This window comes from Benincasa hispida, chromosome 9, assembly GCF_009727055.1.
Source record: "Benincasa hispida cultivar B227 chromosome 9, ASM972705v1, whole genome shotgun sequence".
Lineage (NCBI taxonomy): Eukaryota > Viridiplantae > Streptophyta > Magnoliopsida > Cucurbitales > Cucurbitaceae > Benincasa > Benincasa hispida.
This window is the reverse complement of record NC_052357.1, coordinates 18,093,303-18,117,733: the sequence shown is the minus strand read 5'-3', so window position 1 is coordinate 18,117,733 and position 24,431 is coordinate 18,093,303. Positions and strand designations below refer to the sequence as shown.

The following is a 24,431-nucleotide window of genomic DNA, read 5'->3' as shown; positions in this document are numbered from 1 at the left end:
TCAGACAGGTCGTGTAATTGGGGTATTCTTTGTAAATTCGTTGATTGCTTTTTTTGGGTCTTTGTATTATGTAACTTTTATTTTCATTGGCTTTGTCATTTTTAGTTTTTACACCTGTATTGACTATTTCAAATGTCGGATTAATAAAATGAACAATTAAAGATTGTATTGAGAATTTTCAAATATAATATTAATATATTATCTAAATTAGTTCACTTATAATAATTTAGAAGATCAATTAAAACAATTATATGATTCACACAATATTCTCTAAATTAAGTTAGAATGAGAGTATAAATTGGTACACTTATAAAAGTTTATAATCTAAATTGATACAATCCCCAAAGTTTAACGATCTAAATTGATATCCATACTAATTTATATTATCTAAAAATTTCAAATCTCCTGCTTTATTTTTCAACATTTTTTTAATGATATTTTTCTCATCAGTCACGGTTAAAATTGACTTTAAATTTATATGACATGACAAATTATGAGTTGGTAAATATGTACATAAAAAATTTACTAATATTTGAGAGAGGAATTGTTTACATTCTCGTATATGGTCTAATTTCTCTTAAAATTTTAACCAACCAATTAAGTACTATGCTAGTATGTTACTTTGAGCTTAGTATAGTGAATAGATATCAATTACAATTCCAAATGTTAATTGTTCGCTTCTTCATTCTCACAATTATTTTATTAAAAAAAACATCGTATTAATATGCTAGACAAATATCATTTTATACTGTAATATTTGTGTAAATTAAAAGTATAAGGATTATAACGTAAGTTGACATTTAAATTCTTTTAAGAAAAAAAAAGTACAATGCAAGATGCAAGTTATAATATTTCAAACAACGATTAAGAGTGAAAGTGCAAACCTCAAAAACTTACAATCTCACAATTGAAGTGGCGATGATTCAACCAATGAATTTCACTAAAGTTGACACATTTTAATTATTTGAATTAAGCGCCGATTGATAACAAATAATTATTTTAATGCAAAATTTATTTTCAGTAAGATACTCTCCCCATATCATTGGAACTAGAGAGATGGTTTAAAACTATTTCAGGGCTCAATTCTTAACAAGTGTTGAAACAAGGGATGGCTTAAACAAAAGACTAACACATGATCAGATCAATAATATAAATAGAATCAATCTAATGAGAAAAAGAAAGGTTCGACTAAGATAATCATAGAAGTTCAGGTGAGTTTGTATTACATAAATTAACCTATACACTTTCTTTCGAGGTCGGAGGTTAAAATTCATGCATAATTTTATAACTATTCTTCATAGTTACATACAAATTGTGAGTAACTATTTCCTCCATAACCTTGGGTGAACCACAAGGCAACAAGAATAAACATATATCCCAATAGAATGTTGGTGCAATCAAGAGACTTCTTTGAGAATTCAGCTGTAGAAGAAGGCAAAGTAGCTATGGAAGCAAATTCAGAGATGTTGATGGCAATGTTCACAATCCAAGCTACTTCAGCACGATCCCGAGCTCGTTGAAGGACGGTTGGCCTATGCTTTTGGACACTGCGTTGCACTCATCTTCCCTGAAATTTCTCTTCTTCTTGTGGCATTAGGACATATCTCCAAGCAAGGTTCTTTGAGTATGCCGTCTTCTTCAGGCAGAGGAGGAAGAACGCCAAATTTGAACTGTCAATTCCGTTGCCCCACAAGAAAGGAAAGGGAAAAGTTAGACAGAGAAAAAAAAAAACATCTGAATTTCATCCTTTTGAAACGTTTATGAAAAGTTGGGGTAATATTACAATTTTTTATGAAAGGTCGGGGTAATATTACAACTTTAAAAAAGATCGAAGTATTTTTCAAACAGCAAAGTTCACGGACATTTTTCTATAAATTAGCCAAAATAAAACGAAAGATCATTAGACTCATGTAAGGTTTTGATATGGTTATCATATAACAAGTGGTTTATAAGCTGGAATTCAAGTTTCATTTCCAACTCTGTTAGGTTCAACAACCATATGATCAAAATTAAAGACTGCTTCCATACACTAGTTTTAGAACGCAATGACACAATTATACAACCTATAGAATAGATCCTGTTCAAGTAAGATCGTGACCGCTTCCATACACTAGTCCCAAAAGAATTTCTAAACTATAATGTCCGTTTGGATTGAATTGAGAAAAATGTTTTTCAAAAAACTCATTTTTAAATTTAAACACTTTTGATAATAATCGATTAAAATACACTTGAAAAGTTATTTTGAGTGGTTGTCAAATATTTCGATTTCTTCCATTTTTTTTTTTTAAATTAAACACTTGAAAATATATTCCAAACACACCATTAATTTATTCAGGAAATCACATAAATGAAATCTTCACAAAATTAGAGCCTATATATGTGAACAACTTTGTTTGGCTAAGATTAAAAACAGATACTTCATTTTAATCTAATTATATGAAGGTTGCATAAACTTTGGTCACAAATCCCTGGAGATCGATTCGATATTATGTAACAGGAGTTAAACGTTCTACTTCTAGTTCTACCACATTGTTATCCAATAGTAGAACAGAAATGTTGAGCTAAATGATAGAATTACCTGACAACTATAGTCATTGAAGTTTGGTTCCATTAATAGAGGGATTCCCATCCGATCCTTGAAGAAACTCTACATAGAATCAAGATTGTTGAGATTGGTTCGAGTGAGTCAAATGACTAGTGTATGCAGAATCAAGACACTAGAATGAACAAGATGTTCCCAAATAAACAGTAATGTAAAGAAAAGAGAGAAGATATATAGATTTCAAGAAGAAACCTGAGTTGGAAGCTTGCAGGTGTTGATACAAATTCCTATGCATTTGCTTTCTTCCAAGTACTTACATTTTTCAACGAAGACCTGCATCAATAACAACCAAAATGAAAAACAAGGTGACTGTTTGGTTGAAGTTCACGAATATGGAAATCAATAATTTATACCCCGCTTTGGCAAGACGACCCATCAGGTAATTCAAATGAATTTACTGTACAAGTTCCCATAAGCCATTGACAAGTCAACGCAGTCACCCTTGCTTTCAACATAGAAGAAAAAAGGAAGCAGAGCAGTTCAACTAAATTCAAAATCTTACACCAAACAGATAAAAGTCAAACAAACGAAAAGTAACTGATGTCCAAATAAAAAAGGGATAAGATCCAAATTTTTTAAGGGTGCAGCACGTGAACTACTTCCAAGCGATCACCCAATCCAGTACACGTTTTATCTAAGTTTTGATGGAATCCGGTGCATTCGTGTTGGTATAATCACACCCAATAAGATCTAAATTATAATTTATAAGGCTAAATTATAAAGATACCCCTAAACTTTTCCATTTATTTTAAACATATCTTTACACTTTCAAAAGTTCCAATAGTACCCTTGAACTTTCATAAACATTTTGAAACTACATTTGGAGTAGAAAACATTTAGAATTTTAGATGGTCATCGGGACTTGAAAAGATGTGGTAGTAATCCAAATTTCCATTTAAAGTCGCCACTACGCTATTTCATGTTTCAATTTTTGACATAGTTCGAGGTAATTTTTCACAATTAACATAATTTATAGATAAAGATAAAGATTGAAGGCTCAACTCACCGACCATAATGGCAGCCACTTTCCCACCAGCTATAGGTGATACCAAAATTCGATAAAGATCCAACAGAAGAGGAGGAAACAAAGCTGTTAAGATCCGAACCTGCAGCAATAACCAGAGTTCCATAATGAAATCTACGAAGCTGGGCTAGTCTCTATTAACGATTTCAATTACACTCGGATGTTCAAAGAGTTAAAAAAAGAATTAGATGCTCTATCTCTACACGTATATCTCAAAAAAGAAATACCGACGCTTCTATAGTATCAGAATTGGTTTTGCCCTTCGTTGTGAGCCTGTTAGCGACTTCAATTAGTCCATCATATCCAGGTTTTTCTGAATCCCAACCCACTTCCTGCCATCAAATCACTCATTAAAAATGTAAACGAAAAAGGCAGGCTTCTAAAAATCAGCTTCAACTATTTGTTTTCTCAGAAACCCAATTCGTGAAAGAAAACTCTCGAATTAAAACAACCTGAACCATTTTGCTTCGGAAAACGTTGAGGAAGAACTCGTCGAGAAGTCCAGGCTTGTACTCGGGCTTCGAAGATGTTTCATTCTTTATCTATGGATCCAAATGCAATGAAGACAAAGATGAAACAAAATTAAGCTGATTTACATGTCGAGTGAGTTCCAAAATGGAGAGGGGAAGATCGAAATCTTACCGATTCAGATTGAAGAGCGGAACAAGAGAGGTTAAGGGGATGGTTTCGAAGGTGGGATTTGGAGAAGGTGAAGCGAAGAGGAGCTGAAGAGATGGTTGGTGGACGAAGAAGAGCCAGTGGCTTCATTTTCACTTCCACGCGAAGTTACGAACAACTGAAAAGCTACTCTTTTTTGGGAGAATATCCAACTTCTGTAATTGTGAACCATTTTCATAATATTTCTCATTTTTTTTACTACATTTGAACGAATTATTTGAACATAATTTCAATTTTATTTCAATGGTGATAAATTTGATCTCAAATATTCAAATTTATTTCGTTTATTATCTAATTGACTCTTAAGTATAAACGTTAAAAATTCTAAACTTGTTAAAAAAATATATACTTTATCGAGTAGCATATTTTAGTTATGAAATCTAACATTTTTAGGGGTGTAGCAATCTGAGTCAGGTTTTTGCTGAATCGGCCATTTTTTTATGCTTGCTTGCGCCCAACCGACCAATCAGTCCCCGGTTAATTTGGGAGGGTTTTTTTTTTTTTTTTTTTTTTTTTGTACAGAGAACCATGACAAGAGCAAAACAGTCACGGGAGGCGAGTTCAGCATTATTGGGCTCTCCAACTGACCCGAGCAAAGTCAACCCCGGCCAACATATACCCTTAAATTGACTGACCAAAGTCAACTTAGACGATTTTGGTTGATCGACTCAATTTGTAGTTGATTCAATAAATTGAGTCGATTCAATAGTAATGAGTCATCAGACAGTTCAAAAGTTCCATCTCATCTCACTGATCATCCGATAGGTTACTATAATTTTAAAGTTCATTTACAATGGGCATCATTCACAACAAATTCCAATAATGAATCTATGAAGTTTTGATATATCAATTGATATCCATTCGCCAATGTAATGCCCACCAAAGAGAGCTGAAAAGAATCTCCCTAATTGAATTCCGATGGCCACTAAAAAATCCAAGAACCTACTGAGTATAACATTTCAAAGTTTATAAAACAAGTTACCAAATCAAGTCCCCAAATAAAGCATATTACACAAAAGAAAGAGGAATTTGATAAGCTCTTCTCCCTCCCAGCCCAGGTAACACTGCAGTAACATGGACGAACACTTGAATGAATATACCAAGCCATATCTCATCTGAAATATTATCGCTACGATAATGGATATGTCAATTAGGAGAAGAGGAAAACAATTACTTGAAAGGTAGGAGCCCATGATGCCAAATGCTCTCCAATGTTCAAGGCAGCCTTTCATATTTTCATTCTCAGGGTTATGTTGTTTATTTTGATTGTAGATTTGGGTCGATAATGCTCGTCCGTGTCCACCTCTTCAATCTCCTGAGAAATACAATGCTTCACAAACATCAATATAATGTGGTAACGGTGAACAGATGATCTTGCAGGAATTTATACTACATCAAGTACAATCAACTAAAATGAAACAGAAGACAACTTAATCAGGTGATTGATTCCTAAACAAATGCGGGAAGATCATCTATAGGATCTGTTAGAAGATGTCAGGTAAAGGATGTTCTAGCGAAGAAGTTCAGTCTGGTCTGAAATTTGAATTTGAAATTTCTCACCCACTGAACTCAATTAGAAGTGGAATCATGTCCCAAACATAAAACAGAAGCAACGTTATTATCACCTGTACAACGTGTTCTCCCTTGATTACTTGCCCGAAGATGATCAGCTTCTCGTTGAGATCTGGAATTGGTGCAGTTGTAATGAAAATCTCAAATCCTTTGTCCTTAGGTTTCCCCCTTGGGGTCCCGACTAAAAAGGCGTCATGTTTTAAACTGATTGCACATAAAAATTGCAACTATCAGATACAACTGAAATTGAAAAACCGTAAGATATCAACCATCAACGTTGTATGATGAATTAAGACACCAACCTTGCATCAGGCTGACTATGATGCTTTCCTCCCAGAATCCAATCTTCTGCGACCCCAAGATCTTGGCTATTGCCCACTTGAATAGAATAGTGTTTTACCACATGGTGAAACAGCATTCCACTAAATCGATTCTTTTGACTGAAAATCCAATGTTTCGAAGGAGAATGTTTAATTCCATGGGAAGTTGTAATTTTATTTAGAAAAACAATTAAAAGAAAGGAATAAAGAAATGCCATGGGAAATTATTAAATTATAGTTTCGAGTGAACATATGCCAAACAAGAGTAAATGCACAGTAAAGCGGTTTTGGAACTTCACGTTTTGAAGGTGGAGTTGAATGGCAACATTCAATTTGACATGTTCTCCTCTAATCACTATTAAATCAAGAAGAAATGCAGACCCTTCACAGTATAGACGTATGTTTCATATTTATAATGCTCACCATAAATCAATAAACTCATCAACGACTTCAGGGGCACTATCTTTGTAAAGTTCCACAACTATTGTGCCCTTTGAAGTACTGAAAACCTAATAACAGCGAGAAAACATGACAATCATTATAAATCCATAAGTTCATATTGCAATAGACTTTTTAGATAACATATGAAGAACTAAGGCAGGGGGGTTAATAGGAAAACCTACAGCATATCCAGGTAGATCTGATTTTTTTGTTTCCAACAGAGAGACTTCGGTCTGTAAAACAAGTAATGAGCAGACTCAACAAGTAGAGATAAATCATGAAAATTTTATGTGAAGATAAACTTACACTGGGATGTGAAAAATTATGTTAAGGATTATCAGGTAGATCACTAGATATGAATAATGAAGAAGTGAATTGAATCTGCTAACAAATTAACTGAGTAATCATCAAATTCATTCTAAAATAAGAATCAAAATTGACCTACGTACCTCAGAACCTGAAAACCCATTCTTTGATTGTAATTTTGACCTGCATTAGGATGGAGAAAAGTTACGCCAGAAGATGATATTTCCATGGTGTTCCAATTCCATATAAACCAACCAAAAAAACTATCATACAAAAAATGTTGAATTATATTCAAGTCTCGACCAACATTAATATTTTAATCTGTGACTGCCTGCTTTGGGGTGAAAGAAATGGTCTTCTTTTCAGAGATACTTCCTCCTCCTGTGATTGTTTTATGAATAGGGACTAATCTACTGCTTGTGCCAGCATCTTTTTATTCATTATAGTGTAGCTTATTTAATCTCCAATTGGAGATCTCTTTTGTAATGCACCAATAGCTGTCAGAGTTTAATCTCCTTTATTTCATCTATCAATGAAATTGTTTCTTATTCAAAAACAAAAACATTTTAATCAATGAGGTACAAGTATTGAATTTCTCATAAATATCATGAGAATATGAAGTTGGGAAAATAAAGGCTCCGATACTAACCTATGAGACCAATGTCTGTATGTGGTATGCAGGAAAAACACAAACAAAGCAACAATCAAGCTGCATGCGAGAATTGTTGTAAGACTAATCCGCGAAGGCCCTTTCTTCTTTTTGCTTTGTTGAAGCAAAGTTTGCGGCTTGATCCTTGCCATAAAATCGAATTTTCAGTTTCAAGCTACAGAGTTCCACTGCAGGAATCCATAAAGAAGAATATGAGTCCTTAGTACTTCATAGTCTATACAAGTCACTCCATATCCAAATTTACAGAATCAGTAATATTATTCCAAATTCTTCCGACCCTGAAGTTGGAAATCCATACAGAGCCATCAACAAGCATATGAATGTAGATGCAGTTGTTTTTTAACTTAACCGGCCGATTTGCAAGTATACGGAAAAAGTAAATCAAGAAACTTATCTAATAATACTAAAAAAGGCACATCTCTCGTCTAGACACCCTCGATTCTGAACTATCTAACAATAATCAACTGAAACCAACAAACAAATTCTGTAACTAACATCGACCAATCAAACCATGACCTTGCAGGATACTAATTCAATCAAACAGATCAAAGTTAAATAATCTAGTTATCTAAACTAAGCCTCAAACAAGGAGATTTTCCAAGCAAACTAGACGGCGAATTATGCAACAAACTGTTGGAATAACTTCAATGAAGAAGCCTTACGGAATTCGGCGAAGGAAGAATTACAAAAAGTACCTGAAATCTCTCAAAGCGCCGCGAATTTCTCTATAGATGTAATAAATCTGGCAGTTGTAAAGGCTTTTTTCTGAATTCGGTGGCCCTTTTAGTTTTGTTCGAAACACAGAGAATCTCCGGTTCGAGGTTTTCTTTTGAATTTTCTTTTTCCTTATTTTCTACTTTCTTTCTTTTTCCAGGTAAATGACAGTTGGTCTTGAGGAAAATTAAATGGGCTGGCCCGGCCCAATTATGATTTGACTGATTTCTATTAGACTTGGACTTTATCTTAGTTTTGAAATTGTGTTTGATGAAAGTAAATTACAAGTTCACCCTTAATAAGTATTCAAACTTTTAAAATATTTATTATATTCTTGGACTTTTGTTTTTGTATAATTGGTTTGTAGACTTCTAAAAATGTTTTAAGGGGCATTGGGTATTCTAAGTTGGGTGGGTAAAAAAATTTACCTATCATTTGGTTCACCAATAATTAAAAAAGTTTATTATATCGTTATTCATATTAACTCACATTTTTTACTTTGTTATTCACGTCAACTCCCCCCAATTACTCATCTCCTATAATAATTATCAACTCAATTTTGTGCACCAAATGATTCCTTAATGAGTTTCAAAATTTTTAATTTTATGTCTAATAGATTTATGATCTATTATAATCCTTTTAAAAAATTCACAAATATAATGGACGTAATTTTAAAAGTTTTATATCATGGTAGACACAAAAATCAAGTTCATATATAATGGATTAGTTATTTTTAAAAAAATGAGCAAGTTAGAGACCTACTAGACACAAGATTGAAAGTTCAAAAACATACTTGACATTTTGAAACTTAAGAGACCGAATGGATACAACATTGAAAGATTACAAAACTTTTAGATATTATTTAAAGTTCAAAGTTCTTTTGGACACGAACATGAGAATTTATGAATAAATGTTAATTATATATATAATCCAAAATTACAAAATTAATGTAAGATTCTAATCTTCATACTCCTCCTCGTCGTCCTCCACCTCGTCCTTCCTCTTCTTCCTCCACCTTCGCTCTTATTCTCCATATTCTTCGTTCAATAAGTGGAACAGATTTCTTCTTCGTTCAACAAGTGGGGAGAATCATACTTTTTATCCCTTGATCGAGAATATAAGTCTAACCATACTCATGTTCAATAGTTGTGGGCTTACGAGTTATGAACTTTTTATGGTATAATTTTACTAAAATGGACAATTTGGAAAAAACAATGTTTTTGTCTATAGAGAGATAACATTATATATAATAATAGTAGTAGTAATAGTAATAATAATAATAATATGATTGTCTTTTACTCATTTAAAAGTATTTACATTTTTACTTCAACCACTAGTAGATGCATCTTTGAATGCATACTATCATTCTATCATTTTCACTTGTATATAAACTTTTTTCCTTTAGTGCATAGAGGTTATAAATTGATAGTGATTATTCACCAACCATGGTGACAAACACAAATTTTCTTTTAAAAATCATGTGATTTCAATATTGACAAATAAAAGAAAACATATTTTCCAGTGGTTAATCAATATTCTTCTCTTCCTTGGGGGAGAAGTTTAAACTAACATCATCGTGTTTGATAAAATATTACATCAATTCGTTATAAACATCAAAGTCACATGCTCACATTGTAAACTTACATTGTTATATTTGTATAGTTGACTTATTAAATTATTTTATTATTATTATGGTTGGTTTGAGCTTAATTATTCTTTTAATTGTTTTCTAAAGTTATCACACAAGTACCAAAATGAGCATAGTTTCACTGGCATATAGTGCTTGTACTATCAACCTCAAAAGTTAGAGGTTTGATTCCTTCACTCCACATATTGTTAAAAAATATACCCCACATATTGTTGAGACATGAGGAAAAAAAAAAAAAACTCACGTGTAATGGAGATAGCTTGTTTGCAGCTAGTTTAGAATTCTTTCTAAAATGGAAAGTAGAAATGCATATCTCAACTAAGAGGTTAGTGGCTCGAATCATTCAACTCTATGTGTTGGAGTTGTCTAGATCTCCACTAAAAAGATTATAATAACGAACTTTTAATTTTAGATCTAATATGTTTTAAACTTGGGTTGAGCAGACAAATAGCAAAATTTAAACGTTCATTTGGAAAAATAGCAAAAAAAAAATTAAAAATTGTGAAAATGGCAAAACAGATTATAATGTTTGAAAATAATAATTAATAATTATCAAAACCGCCCCCAAGCCAATCCACATGCATAACATCAGGATTCTAAATGTTAAAGGTTTCAAAACCATTTTAAAATAGCAAATACACTCCACTTAAACAATGCATTCTGCAAGTGCCTATCTACACTTACAACAACTTATTAGCACCCTAAACAAGGCATTCATTTAAACAAAAAATCCAACCAAATTTATTGCCAAAAAATCAAATTAGGGCTTTCAAAAGGCTTACGACGGCTCTAAAAATAGCTTCAAGGGAAGAAAGAAAGCGCTTCTGATACCTTAAAAACAGCTCCACGCAAGAAAATAAAGACGTGTTTCCGTTGCCTAAAATCGTTAAGCATCAAACACCATGAACGTGAGTACTGAAAGACCTTTTCCACGGGTATTGACTCTTAACTCTTGCGAAATATTTCTTTACCGTGAATGTAAAGAACCTACTTTAATGGGAATACCAGATTGAAAGGACTCAAAATCTTTGAAATCAACGATTTTAGTGTTGCCTTCAGAAGGTTGGGAAGAATGATCAATTTCTGCTAATTCAATATTCAAATATATGTATTTCCAGTGTTTAGGGCAACAGATGAGACATGGTCAACCACTACACATAAATCAATTTGGGGGACTCTGATATAATTGACATCAACCACAAAATATCTCCATCTTCAACAATCCTAATAAAATCCGAATTGGCAGGACCAACCTGATACATTATCAAACGAGATATAGTTAACTCATCAGAGGGAAAAAGCTTACTTTGATATATTCCATAAATAGTTAGAACGATGAATTTGATGGAATATACGCCTTAAAAGCTCGAAAATCATGGCAATGAGAATTCTCATTTCATCAATCATCAAACAGAAATCTAATTTGTTGTAAAGCCATAGTAAAAACAATAGCTTGAGAAGAAAACCACAACAAATAAAAAATCGATAGTCACTTTGTGTCGGTAACAAAATGTTGTTTTACGATAGTGATGATTATTTTCTTCAAATCATTAAAACAATATAATACCGTAAAACTTTAAATAAAATAGTGACTAAACTATGAAGTAAAATTGAATTTATATACAAAACAATTCATACATTAAAAAAGATGGGAAAATATTCGGTAATTTCTTTAAAATATGTATAAAATAATAAAAAACAATTCAAACATTTGAATGAATTTAAAATCTGGTTAGATAAAATGAAACTTAATATTTAGAATATAAATTTGATAATAAAATATAGATATTTAATTGAAATGAGATTAATTCAAAAAATGGTTAAACAAAATATAAATTAATAATAAAATCTACATTGAAACGTTAACTACATAAGGAAAATCAGGAAGGGCGGTTATTTTGAGGAATACGTTAACTTTAGTTTTTCAAATGAACCGATTAAAGGAAGAGTGGGGAACTAAGGCATCATCAATTACCTTCTATACAGAACTCTGTCATTATTTATGATTCTACGCTTACTATTATTTGTAGTTTCATCAATAACAAAAGCTACAAACTAGACAAGGGTAAAACATGAATTTGGAAATTTACGGCCATGTGCATGTCACGTGAATTTCCATAAATCTTATTATTTTCCGATTTTACTATTTTTCAAATCAAACCCTAAAATCTACCGTACATTTCAATTGCCCTTTAAAATTTCTAAAAAACATGTCTATTAAGACTTTAAAATTTTAATTTTGAGCCCAAGTTCATTTAATATTTAATTTGTATTTAATTGAATTATTTACGTATTTGACATTTTTTAAAAAAAAAAAAAACATATCAACCTACTGAACACAAAATTTAAGATTTAAGATTTTATTATAAAATTATTTAATAGAAGAACAAATTTTTTTAATATAATTTCACGAACTTAATAGACATAATATTCATGAAAAATATTAATTTATAACCCAAAACTTTTGAAAGTTGTATTATTTAACCCTTAAATTAATAATTATATCAATTTAAATCTGAATTTTCTTAAGAGTCTCAATTTACACCATTTATTATGTTTTAGAGAAATGTTGTGTGAGCTTATAATTTTATCTATTAGATCTCTAAACTTTTTATAAGCAGATTAATGTAGACTCTCAATTAAGAATTCTTTTGAATATTGCCCATACATTAATTCTAATCGTCAATTTTGTAAGTTAAATATTTGAAGAAGTCGATACAAGTGTAAGAATTGATATATTGACAATTTTCAAAGCAGTCTTAACCTGTGTTTGGAGTTGTGTTAGGTCTTTCAAGGATGTATATTTTATATGTTATTTTTTCCAAAATTGTGTTGATTATTTGCTTTAATTGTTAATTTTGTAGGTATAACGGTCCCCGAGGTATTTAAGAGTCATTAAAGAAAATTGTGCCAAAAGGATCCAAAATAACCAAGAAAATCAACAAATTGAAGAGAATCGAGTAAACACCAAAATGTCATCGAGTACCATCAAATGTCATCAAGTATTTAGCAGAATACTATAGAGTACAACCGAGTAGGGCTGTTGAGTAATCAACCATCAAGTAAATACCCAGAATGCAATTGAGTAAAAAGGCCATAAAGTATCGAGTAAGGTTGTCAAGTCATCAAGTAAATACTAAAAAGGTCAACAAGTAATCAACCATCGAGTAATCGAGCATCGGGTATTGACCATCATGCATCGAGGATCGAGTATAAAACAGAAAACTCGCTTTTTAAACTGCAGAAAACTCGATGCGTTTGTTCTTTTTTTCGGATTTTGATGCGATTCATCTTGCGCGCGCCTCATGCAACCAAGCGTGAACGATGCGTTTCAACGCTATCCCTGCAACTATAAATAGATTTATTTCATTTTTGCTGAAAAAAGGATGATCGTTTTCTTTCATTTTTGCTGAGGAGAGGAGCACAATTTATATGGGCTCGAATTTCTCTCTGTATCAATTAATCTCTATGGTAATTTTGTTTTCTACTTAGGTTAGATTTTGATTTCTTTTTTATTTGTAATAAATAACTTGTAATTCTTCATAAATTTATCTATGGATTTATGAAGTAATTGAATATTGCTTCTATTTCAAGAGTTCTTGCAAATTCTTTTGAGTTTTCTACTTTTATTTATCATTAGCAATCTGAATTTGAACATTCTTAAATATGATTTTAATTCTTGAAGCATGTTGAATGATCTATATCTTGACATGTTTAGCCTCAATACTTGGTTTTGTCACATTCATTCATGATTGAATATATTGCTTTTAATGTGTTCGATAGAATGTCTAACCAAGACCTCCAAGAGGTAATAGTGATTGTGTGTTGAATGGCTATCCTGGGATGCACTAATTACTAGATTTGGAGAAAAATCGGTTAAATGAGTAAGCTATCTTAACAATTAATCGACGCAATTGAATCTTAGAATTTAATGCGCGCGTTTTCTCTTCTATATGACCACTAAGGAACCCAATAGAGGTAGAAGCATGTAGATAGATTAGGGTTAGAACTATCCTACCTTGATCGTTGAGTATGACGCTTTCTTGACTATGTTATGCTAATTGTTCGCCTTTGTAGAGACTAGCTTAATCTAGATTGAGTAATTGCATGCTTAATCGGATTGTGAATTAAATTTGTAAAATTCAATGATAAGAATATGAACGTCTAACTTGGATTAGAAGCAAGATTGTTCTAAACTTGGGTACAACTATCCTTTATCTTCTTATTTTTAGCATGTTTCTTGTTTTAATAAAAAAAACCTTGTCTATAGCTTTCATAGTTAAGCTTGGTTAAAGAAATGATTAAATAACATTTCCATGTGGATCGACCTCTTACTTCCACTTTAACTACGAGTTAGTTAGGTTGTTGTTCGAACTTTATAAATATTGTTTGGAGTTAGGTAGAACTAATGACACCTACAACTCTAGACAAGTTGATTTTGAAAGAGAGAAAAATGATTATAACAAAATCTTAACTATTTTTTGTTTAATAAAATAAATTAGGATTAAATCCACTAAAACCATTTCATTTCATTTCATGTCCTTTTTAAATCAGCTATTTACTAGCTTGTAGATTCTCCTTTTAATAAAACTTAATTTTCCAAGTTAATTGTGCAGAAGTATTGATTTGTCAGTCATTCAAATCTTTGAGTAAAACTTTCAAGGTTAAAATAATTACAATGAAGTACTTTGAAAATTCCCCTGAAAACAACAAAACTTCCCCATAGTACTTCCTAGGATTCTAATGTGGGTACCCCATAAATTTAATGTATCCATATTTTTTTTTTTGAAAAAGGTATTTTTTTTGTCCTTAAATTTTGAATTTGGTTTCAATTTAATCCCTTAGTTTCAAATATTTCAATTTTATCCTTGACATTTGAGTTTTACTTCAATTTAATCCCTATGTTACAAGATTTATACTTTAAAACTAGATTATTCAATAAATACTCGTTTTCCATCTTTCGTATTAATTTATGTTATTAAATTAATAATCATTAAAAAAATTATTATTAATTAAGTTTCACTATTTTTTATCATTTCACTTCATAATTATTTTTAATTAATTAAAAGGAATTGAAGTCAATGATCGAAGATGAGTTTTTAATGAAAATTTGAGGTTAAAAATGTAAAATCTTGAAACCTAGGGACCAAATTGAAACAAAACTCAAATCCCAAGGGTAAAATTATAACATTTTGAAACTAAGAGACTAAGTTGAAACAAAACTCAAACTTAAAAGACCAAATTTGTAACATTTGAAGACCTAAAGATCACATAGAAATTACACCCAAAATCTATTGACCAAAAAGGTATTTTACCATTTTTTTTTAATGATAAACACTATAAGTCACAAGCCTATTTGGATTGATTAAAGAAAAAAAAATATTTTTCAAAACATGCATTTTTATTTAAATTCTTTGATTAAAAACGGTTTAAAATACATCCTGAAAGTGTTTCAAAAGCTATTTGAGTATTGCCCAACATTTTCAATTTTTTCAAAATGACTTATTTTCAAAATTAAATATTTGAAAAGTAGAACCGAACACCCCTGCAACAACAAAAACAAAAGGAAAAAAAGATGAAAAAGGAAAAGAATCACAATATCAATATCAATCCATACACTATTTCCCCTTCACCATCTAAACTAACTACAGCCTACCCACGTGGCAAAACCCAATGTGGTTATCTTATAATAAACTAACAATTGAAACCTTGTAATAAAAGAGACTGTTAGCCCCACAAAGAACAACAGAAGGTGAAAAGTTTGGCAAAGTACATCATGCTCTTTAACTACAAATTACATGTTTGAGAGTGATTTTAAAATAGTTGAAATCACGTTTCTCGTGTTTAAAATCATTCCAAAATATATTTTTAATCATTCAACATTCATTCAATTTTAATTTCACATTTATAAATATATTTTTCATATTATTAAAATTGATTTTGAATAATTAAAAGCATTTTACGAGTAATTTTAAAAATGACAAAAATAATCTTAACCATATTAGAATCACTCTCAAACACATCAGTACAATCCAAAAAGAAAAAAACACTCACTTCTAGAGGTTGTTGTCCATGGATGTAAGAGCCACATTCTGAGGTCTGAGAACTCTGTACTCAACAGCCACATTCTGAGGTCTGCAAAGTCTGTACACAACAACAATAGAGAGGCACAAAGAAATTACTGAGATCAAAAGGGCAAAAATACTTGTAGTGCTCCCTGAGCCACTCCCAAATGATGATGTGGTCAGTTTTGAACTACTGGAATAGAAATCTAAAGATGTCCAATCACAGTGAATGGAGTAGTGTCCAGAGCCATGCCATGGCTTCCCATCCACAGGATACCAAAATGCAGCTGACATCTTACTTGATCCACCAATGACAAACTGAGCATCCTGCAGTTCAGGTGACAAGAATTTTAAATGATGCAATCATATGTGTTTTTTCTTTAGTCTGACGATGCAGGTGTCATTTAGAAGCTAATGGAAATCTCAATATACAGGTGGTTGTTGCAGGAATAACCAAGTGTGTGTGATAACAATTTTGTTTTTAAGTTTTATAGTTTCTGATATTACAAAGGTTTAATCTGGTCTATATAATCCTTCAAAATGCTCATTTTGGTCTATGTACTCTTTCAAAATGTCTATTTTGTTCCCTAAAAGTGATTAGGATTGTCCATTCACTTTCATCTCTCTCTTTTTTTTTCAACCAAAATTTTAGCGCTTCTCATTCACTATTTTTTTTTTTTAAATGTAGTCATAAATTAGTATTAGACGTTTTCCATTGTATACAAAATTTATGTTCACAATTTGCTAATACAGTATAAAACTCGGCGTTAGTAAATTGGATCTCTGCGAAGTCTTGAGAATTTTGAGCCATTTCTTTTACTATCTAACGTGAATTCTGTTATAAATAAATGTGTGTCAGAAGGCTTTCTAACCTGTTGAAGACGATCCGAGGTTCTTAAAGGCCTAGAGAATTCGAAATAATAAGTACCCGTTTGGTTATCTGATGAATATGGACTATCTTCTTCCACGAAACCTGCAAAGAACTACCTCAGTTTGATACTAAACATAATGTAAAATTGATCATTATAGAGTTAAAATGAATACTAGGATCAAGATAAAACTCATGTACAACAATAAAGATCGTTGATGATTGTGGTGATGTTATGTACTGCACATCTCACATCAGGCTTGTCACGAAAAAGATTATTTAAAAGGAAAGGCAAGTATCATCACTGAAATAGCAAATTTATAGGCCCATGGTTGCAACGTATAAAAACATAAGAGAGAGGGGAAATAATTTAAGCTCCAGATAACCATTTGGTTTCTAATTTTTTTTTTTTTTTTTGAAAACTACCCTTTGAGGGTATCATAAGCTTAAGTTTCAAAAACCAAAATCCAAAAACTAAAAAGTTATCAAACAAACCTTAGCTCTCACATGAGTACTTTATGAGTGGGAACCATGGTAAATAGTTAGTTAGAGTGACAGGAAAGGTGCTTGGACTATTTAACCACGGCTAGTAGTTAATTCGACACATTCTTGTATCAACTTTATAGTCAAATCAATGGCTTCCCGTGTATCCATAGTCCATACTAACAATAACATCCTTTCCCTTCAGCAGACTTTTACTTTTCCCAGAGCAATTAGAGCTATAAAATAAGCATCAGACTTCTTTCATTTACACAGGTGATATTCCTCATGAATCCCACAATGAAGTTATTTAATTACCTGAATGTTGAGAAAAGCTGCTGTGCCACCATGCGCCTTTCCAGTCATTCTTTGCACTCGAATCATTTCCTGAAATTGGAATATGGTCATCTCTTGCAAGTTTTATGATCATGTGGAACATTAAACAGATGGTTTCCAGAAACTAGAGAAGAAAATTCGTAAGAATTTAATATTTACGATGAAATTTGGAAGAGAGTAGCCTGAGTGATGGAACAGGAAAGTCAAATATGCTGAACATGTGACCAGTTAGAAACAAAATGAACGTTGTTAGTTTATGCCAAATTTGATTGTCTACAGTAAAACAGTGCCATTCTTTCTTTTCTGGCTCCTCTTAGAGAATTGTACCATTCAAAATTCAAACAAAAGAATGGTTTCCTAATTAAATGAAAAATAATTAACAAGGAGGCAAGAGGTTTCCATGGGACTAGCTATATGCATATTAGTTGAAGTACACTGGAGATATGGCCAAATAAGGATGACACAAACAGGGTGGCTCAAAGTGGCAATGCAAACAACAAAAATATATATATATATATATTTAAGAACAAATAAGTTATTTTGAGGTGTAAAAAGTCATATAGATATTTTAGGTCATGTTTGATAACAATTTAGGCCATGTTTGGTAACCATTTCGTTTTCTGTTTTTGTTTTTGAAAATTAAGCCTATAAACACTACTTCCGCCTCCAAATTTCTTCATTAGTTATCGATCTTTTACCAATGATTTAAAAAACCAAGCCAAAATTTGATAACTAAAACAAGTCGCTTTTAGAAATTTGTTTTTATTTTTAAAATTTGGCTAAAAATTCAACCACAGTACTTAGGAAAGATGCAAATCATGATAAGAAATGAAGAAGAAATATCCTTAATTTTAAAAAACAAAAACAAAAAATGAAATGATTACCAAATAATGTCTTAGTTTTCAGTTTTTGAAAATTAAGCCTACAAACTTCTCTCTCTTCAAAAAAAAAAATATAGCATCTAGACACTACTTTTACCTATAAGTTTATTTATTTTGTTATACACTTTTTAACAACGTTTTAAAAAACTAAACGAAGTTTTGAAAACTAAAATGTTTTTAAAATTTTGTTTTTGATTTTGGAATTTGACTGAGATTCTTTTTTTTAAAAAAAAAAAGAAAAAGAAAAAAGAAAGAAATGTGAATATTATAGTAATAAAATTGAGAGGAAACAACCTAGCATAAATTTCAAAAGTTATAAAAGAAAAAATAAAATTGTTATCAAACATGGCCTTAATAATTAGGTGGTAGATAAGTACGACTGCCAATAAATAGCATCTGCTTGGTACAGAATAAACTGTGTTCAATTAAATTCCAAGTAATGTGATCAAAAAGAATTTCATAACTAAGTCAACTTCAAATGCATTGAAACATAGGAAAATATAAATTGGAATGTGCAATAAAAGTTTACCTATTGGTTTGCACTTTGCAACTGAATATTAATATAAATCATGGTAACAAACTCATACAATAAGCTAAAAATCCATCATGGGAAAGCAAACTTAGCAAACTGCCAGAAGTTGCAGTCCACAAGCTGAATTATTAATTTTAGAAAACTGACTTAATATTCTTAAAAACAATTTAATTGGGACACTCAGTTTGATAGACGTATCCTGCAGGATAAGAATGCCAGCACCATCGACAAACTACAATATTCAGTCCTCACCTACAATTATGTGACTAATGCTATATTTAATACACTTATCAATATCAGTGATCATTCAGTAAATTTAACAACACCCACCAATTTTTTGCTCTATCAGGGGTTATCTCGTGAGGCCTCGTTTCTTCGGTCTAAGGTATGCCAAACACCCCTGGAGTTTACAGGTCTAAATCGCAGAATTAGGACTCAAGAACATGGAATATTTTCTCTGTTGTGCTCGTTGCTAAGTTTGTAATCTTTAACACTAACTCTTAACCCCTTTTTTCTTTTCTTTTCTTTTTTTATATATCTAAGAGTGTCCGGGTCAACGTGTGAGCACCTCAAACATTCTCACAGAATTGCTTACCCTATTAAGTTTGGTTGTCAACGAACCTAGTACTTGCTTGTAGAGAAGAGAATGAGCTAGCTGCTGGTTTAAGATTTGTTTGTGCCATTTTCAAAAAACTCTAGCCTCTAGTGATCATTTCATAGGACAAGCGTACATTCATGGACCAACTTTGTTTTTATAAGAGAGGAAAAAATGTAGACTAAATTATACAAAATACTCCTGAACTTTGTCATTTGTTTAAAAAATTACCTTGTACTTACGAATGTTGCAATATTACCCTTGACTTTTTATAAATGTCTGAAAACTACCCTGGGAGTATAAATTTGTTAAAATATTGGATGAAAATTAGAACTTGGAATGGGTGTGGCGGTTTTCTAGGTCTTACTTTCTATTACATGTCATCAACCACAACACCGTTTCAAGTCCCAATTTTCATCAAACATTCCTATAGATTTCTATTGCAAGAATAGTTTTCAAATGTTTATGAAAGCTTAAGGGTAATATTGCATCTTTAGGGGGAAAAAATAGGGATATTTTTTAAATAAATGGCAAAGTTCAAGGTATCCTTTTGTATTTTAGCTAAAAAGTATAGTCTGTAATTTGGTTTGCATAATTACCTGATGGACCAATTCCATCTAAGTATCTACAATGAGGATTCCAGGCATACACATCCACCAGATGTCCAAATCTGTTTGCATAAGGAGGTGGTCAGATCCATCAGCGTAGAAGTTGTTTATTATAACCTCTTAAAAAAAACTGAGCACTAGTGCTTCTTGTAGGTGTAGAAGTGATAAAATATGATTTTATGCACCTGTCACCTCCATTTCCAATGTCTGCACTGTTGCCACCATACAACCGTCCTGGAATAGCATTCCCAATGGAAAAATGCATGAGGTCAACTTCATATCCCTTGCAAGTTTTGTTCGTGCAAGTATCTTTTCCTTCCTTACAGCCACCCATCTTAAGAAAGACAGGAATCGTTCTCTTAGTTTAAACATCAAAGCAGCAATAGAAACTGTCAAATAATGCCATGAAAAATAGCCCATTAACTTACATTGTGATAGGTGGCACTCTCACCAATCTGGAATATGAGAGCAACTGATGGGCATTTGGAACTAACACTGCACCATATAAATCACATCCCAAATTTTCATCAATATTTTATTAAAGCTTTTTAAGGTACACTACAGACAAATTTGAACAAAGCGTGCCACTCAGTTACATTACATATCTATCAGAGCAAACAAAGATATGCTAAAATATTGTTCCTAAACTCGCAGTTCAACTTTAACGCACAAATTTATATGCTGCCATAGCAGGAACACTTTCAAACGTAAAACCATTAAGATTGCCTAACTTCACATATAGAATCAGAAGCAAAAATGAGTTCCAAATAAATTTCCATATCATGAATCAAAATCTAAAAAATGAATACAAGTACAATAACTCGTCTCAGATTTAATCCCATCCACAATCTGGAAGCTGTAAAATGTGATTAGATGCACAAACATGCTTAAAAGGAGAAATTAAGATCAATCGTGATTGAGAAAAAAATGATATTAGTCCAGATTCAAACTAACCCTTTTGAGTATCTATATTCCCCATCAACCTGGAGCAAGAAGAACACGTCCTTCCCATCATGTAAAGCCTGCAAATAAATCCCAAACGCCATAAGAACTCCAAACGAACAAAAAAACAGCAAAATGCGCACAAGGGGACAATAACCCATCAAATGAAATTTGAAAGAAAAAACACCTTAACGGTCATCTTGCCACCACTATATTCTTTGTCTTCATCGGGGTCGAGAGCTGGTAATAGAGAAAACTCGAATCCATCAATATCCTTCCAATCATCAGCGTGTCCGTCGAGGGTAATGATACCAGGGCGAAATTCGGCGACAATTCCGATCTCGGAGTCCGATTCGCAGCTCCACTCGCCGGATTCTTGGTGGGATTTGACCGGCCTGATCGGCGCGAAACCAGAGAGAAGCAATAGAGCAAGAAGAAGAGGAATCATTTCTTACTGGTGAGGATTCTTCTGGGTTCGGCTATGGAGATGGGTTGGTTGTTGCTCGGTCTGTGGCCTTCGGCTGACCCGGACCTAAAGCAGCGGCTGCCGTGGTTGACTATAAATGGCATCATTTCTGTTCTGTGTGGGGTTTTTCTCAATAAAATTTCACCCCTTTTGGCCATTTCCAGGAGCCATCGTCGCGACTTTCTAGAGGGAACCGTTGTTTAATTCAATCCACTCCGTTTTTCCTAACTTACCCTTCCTTTTCCACTCAATTAAATTACGAGTAATCCATGCAACTCATTCTTATCACACTAACGAAAATAAAATAAAATATTTTTGAAAGAGGTAATAAGAATTTTTCACGTCCTAAATATGATCGGATAATTTAGTGAGATACATAAAGATTGGTATAATCTAAGATACACCTAAATATTTTTCTTAAATTATTAGGTGAAGTTGTCACGGATTAATCTATAACAATGAGAGATTAGTGAGGTCATGTATTTAATAAAATTTTATCCATTAATTAGTGAGACAATGTGACGATTTTATTAGTATAAAATATAAACCTCAACTAATATATTAGAAGTTCGAACCTATCATGTCTTGTTCAACTCAAGAAAATGAGATTGTTTTGTGGGTTGGTAAACATTTGTGGATTTTTTTTTTTTTTTTTTTTATCAATTACATTTTGAGGGAGAAAAATTATTATGTTATTTCTTCTTCTAATCGTTCACGTTTTCATTTAGGATCTATGTGGAGAATATAGTCAATAGTTATAATAGTCTATGAGTTATAATAATAAGTATCTGATGTGCAAACTAATTGAGTTTGGGTTATAATAATCTATGTTTAGGGTGCAAGTTATTTTAGTTTAGACAGGAAATAGTAAACACTATGAAATGAATGAGAGAAATGATGATGAGTGGAAAATAGTTATAATTGTAGAAAATACGTTTTTAAAAGAGTGTTTATTATACTTAATTGTAGTTATAAATAGTTGTAAACACTAGAGTCTCAAACACGGAGTGGGCTATAACCAATTTAAGTTAGGGACCAAACACTCCTAAGGGACGTTTGGGGTAAGGGTGGAGTTGTGAACTCCAATTATGAAGTCTAATGAGTTGTGAACTATTGGGGTCCATATATTGTAAGTAATTAATAAGGTATAAAATCGATATTTTTAGTAGTGGACCCACAAATTTCGTAAGTCAAATAAGAAGTGGAGTTCACAATTTCATAACTTCTCAATTCCCTACTCTCCCCCTCGTTGATCGAAACACCTTCTAAAAGATAAAATCACAACAATAAATGTGGTTGTGTGTGATGAGGAATAAGAACATTTTTTTTCAAACAAAAGCACATGTTAATTAAGATTACTATAATTGCTATAATATTTGCGAATTTAATCACAAATTATATGAAGAGAAGTAGGAGGAAATGGCGAAATATGGGGGTCCTTTTGATTTTTGTCAAAAATTGGAAATAATAAAATTTTGGCAGAACTCGTGTCGCTTACATGACAAACACTTTTATAATTTCAAAGTTATAATTGTCGCTTACATGACAATCACTTTTATAATTCTAAAGTTATCATTGGTATGGTTGGATAACATCATTTTCAAATATAGTGTAATTGTTATATCGTATATCAGTTCTGAATAGAACTATAGTGGAAATGAGAAGAATCGATTATAGATTCCAATCTAACAGATTCAAGAGATAAAAGGATGGATCTCTCACCCAATTTACATCTTGAATTGGTCGTTGAATATCATATTTGATTTTATATATAACCACTTTTCGAAATTTTTAGAATGAATCAATCTCTAATTTGTATATCACAATTTTGATTTTAATTTATACTAGATCTACATTATCCTATTAATTTTTTATTATTTTAAATTTGGATTATATATTTGCTTGCGATTAAGATTGTACTCATTACTTATACATATTATAATCTAACAATCTATATATTTTATTGGAGTTTTATCATTTTTTTTATATATTTTTTAATCATGCTTTATTCATTATCATACCATTAATCCATCCTTTTAACAAACAAATAAGTACTCGATCTTGTTGTTTTTGTTATGCCTTTGCAAACAGTTAGGCTTTTTATTGTTTTTTCCTTTGTGGGTTCGTAGGTTCTGTAATGGATAGAATTATAAATATAGTGTAATGATGAAACTTAAATGAAAATAGAATCGTGAATACAGTGTAATTATAAATAAACAAGCTCCCTTTCTGATTTTTCTTCCCGAAATATATTTGAATTTATATTTTATTATCAAATTAGATTTTATCTTACTCCTTCTCAAATTAATCACAATAAACAAAAACTTTCTGATTTTTCTCTCCAATTTATATTTTAATTTATCTTTTATTTTCAAATTTGATTTATCTAATTAACCTTCGATTTGTTTAAATGTTTGTTACAATTCAATTGTATCTTTTTTCATTATTTATACATATTGTAATTAAATTAATTTGATTTTTTTCTTTATATTTCAACGTTTCACATAAAAATGGCTTGTTGTACTAAAAAAACATATAAATGGAAATTAAACTTTAAATGTTTAGAACATGTGCGTGTATATGTTATATATATATATATCTGTCTCTTATACACATCTAGATGTGTATAAGAGACAGATATATATATATATAAGATTAGATTCAATTTATTATTAGTAGTAGT

At 31.5% G+C, this 24,431-nt stretch overlaps 3 protein-coding genes across 4 annotated transcripts; all 3 read right to left on the bottom strand.

Annotated features, from left to right (window-relative positions):
- Positions 1-1,165: 1,165 nt before the first annotated feature.
- LOC120085972 (beta-carotene isomerase D27, chloroplastic) lies at positions 1,166-4,503 on the bottom strand. Its single transcript, XM_039042328.1, has 8 exons — positions 4,269-4,503; positions 4,079-4,168; positions 3,854-3,958; positions 3,609-3,708; positions 2,956-3,047; positions 2,795-2,875; positions 2,579-2,647; positions 1,166-1,670 (listed from the first exon to the last, which is right to left on the bottom strand). The coding sequence occupies exons 1-8, from the start codon at positions 4,392-4,394 to the stop codon at positions 1,533-1,535; spliced, it is 801 nt and encodes a 266-aa protein (XP_038898256.1). The 5' UTR covers positions 4,395-4,503; the 3' UTR covers positions 1,166-1,532.
- Positions 4,504-5,029: 526 nt separating this feature from the next.
- LOC120085973 (peptidyl-prolyl cis-trans isomerase CYP21-4-like) lies at positions 5,030-8,466 on the bottom strand. The gene is made up of 9 exons (XM_039042329.1): positions 8,309-8,466; positions 7,593-7,780; positions 7,087-7,126; positions 6,820-6,870; positions 6,620-6,705; positions 6,179-6,316; positions 5,930-6,080; positions 5,479-5,619; positions 5,030-5,368 (listed from the first exon to the last, which is right to left on the bottom strand). Exons 2-8 carry the CDS (start codon positions 7,742-7,744, stop codon positions 5,533-5,535), a joined length of 705 nt encoding a protein of 234 aa, XP_038898257.1. The 5' UTR covers positions 7,745-7,780; positions 8,309-8,466; the 3' UTR covers positions 5,030-5,368; positions 5,479-5,532.
- Positions 8,467-13,068: 4,602 nt separating this feature from the next.
- On the bottom strand, positions 13,069-21,943 carry LOC120087127. 2 transcript variants are annotated; one of them, XM_039044020.1, is made up of 9 exons: positions 21,470-21,943; positions 21,295-21,362; positions 20,769-20,835; positions 20,526-20,674; positions 20,332-20,402; positions 17,707-17,775; positions 16,913-17,013; positions 16,030-16,367; positions 13,069-13,324 (listed from the first exon to the last, which is right to left on the bottom strand). In XM_039044020.1, the coding sequence occupies exons 1-8, from the start codon at positions 21,728-21,730 to the stop codon at positions 16,032-16,034; spliced, it is 1,122 nt and encodes a 373-aa protein (XP_038899948.1). In that variant the 5' UTR covers positions 21,731-21,943; the 3' UTR covers positions 13,069-13,324; positions 16,030-16,031. The 2 variants fall into 2 exon arrangements, with proteins under 2 accessions (XP_038899948.1, XP_038899947.1); XM_039044019.1 differs by lacking the exon at positions 13,069-13,324 and having other exon boundaries at positions 15,880-16,367.
- Between the last annotated feature and the right edge of the window lie 2,488 nt (positions 21,944-24,431).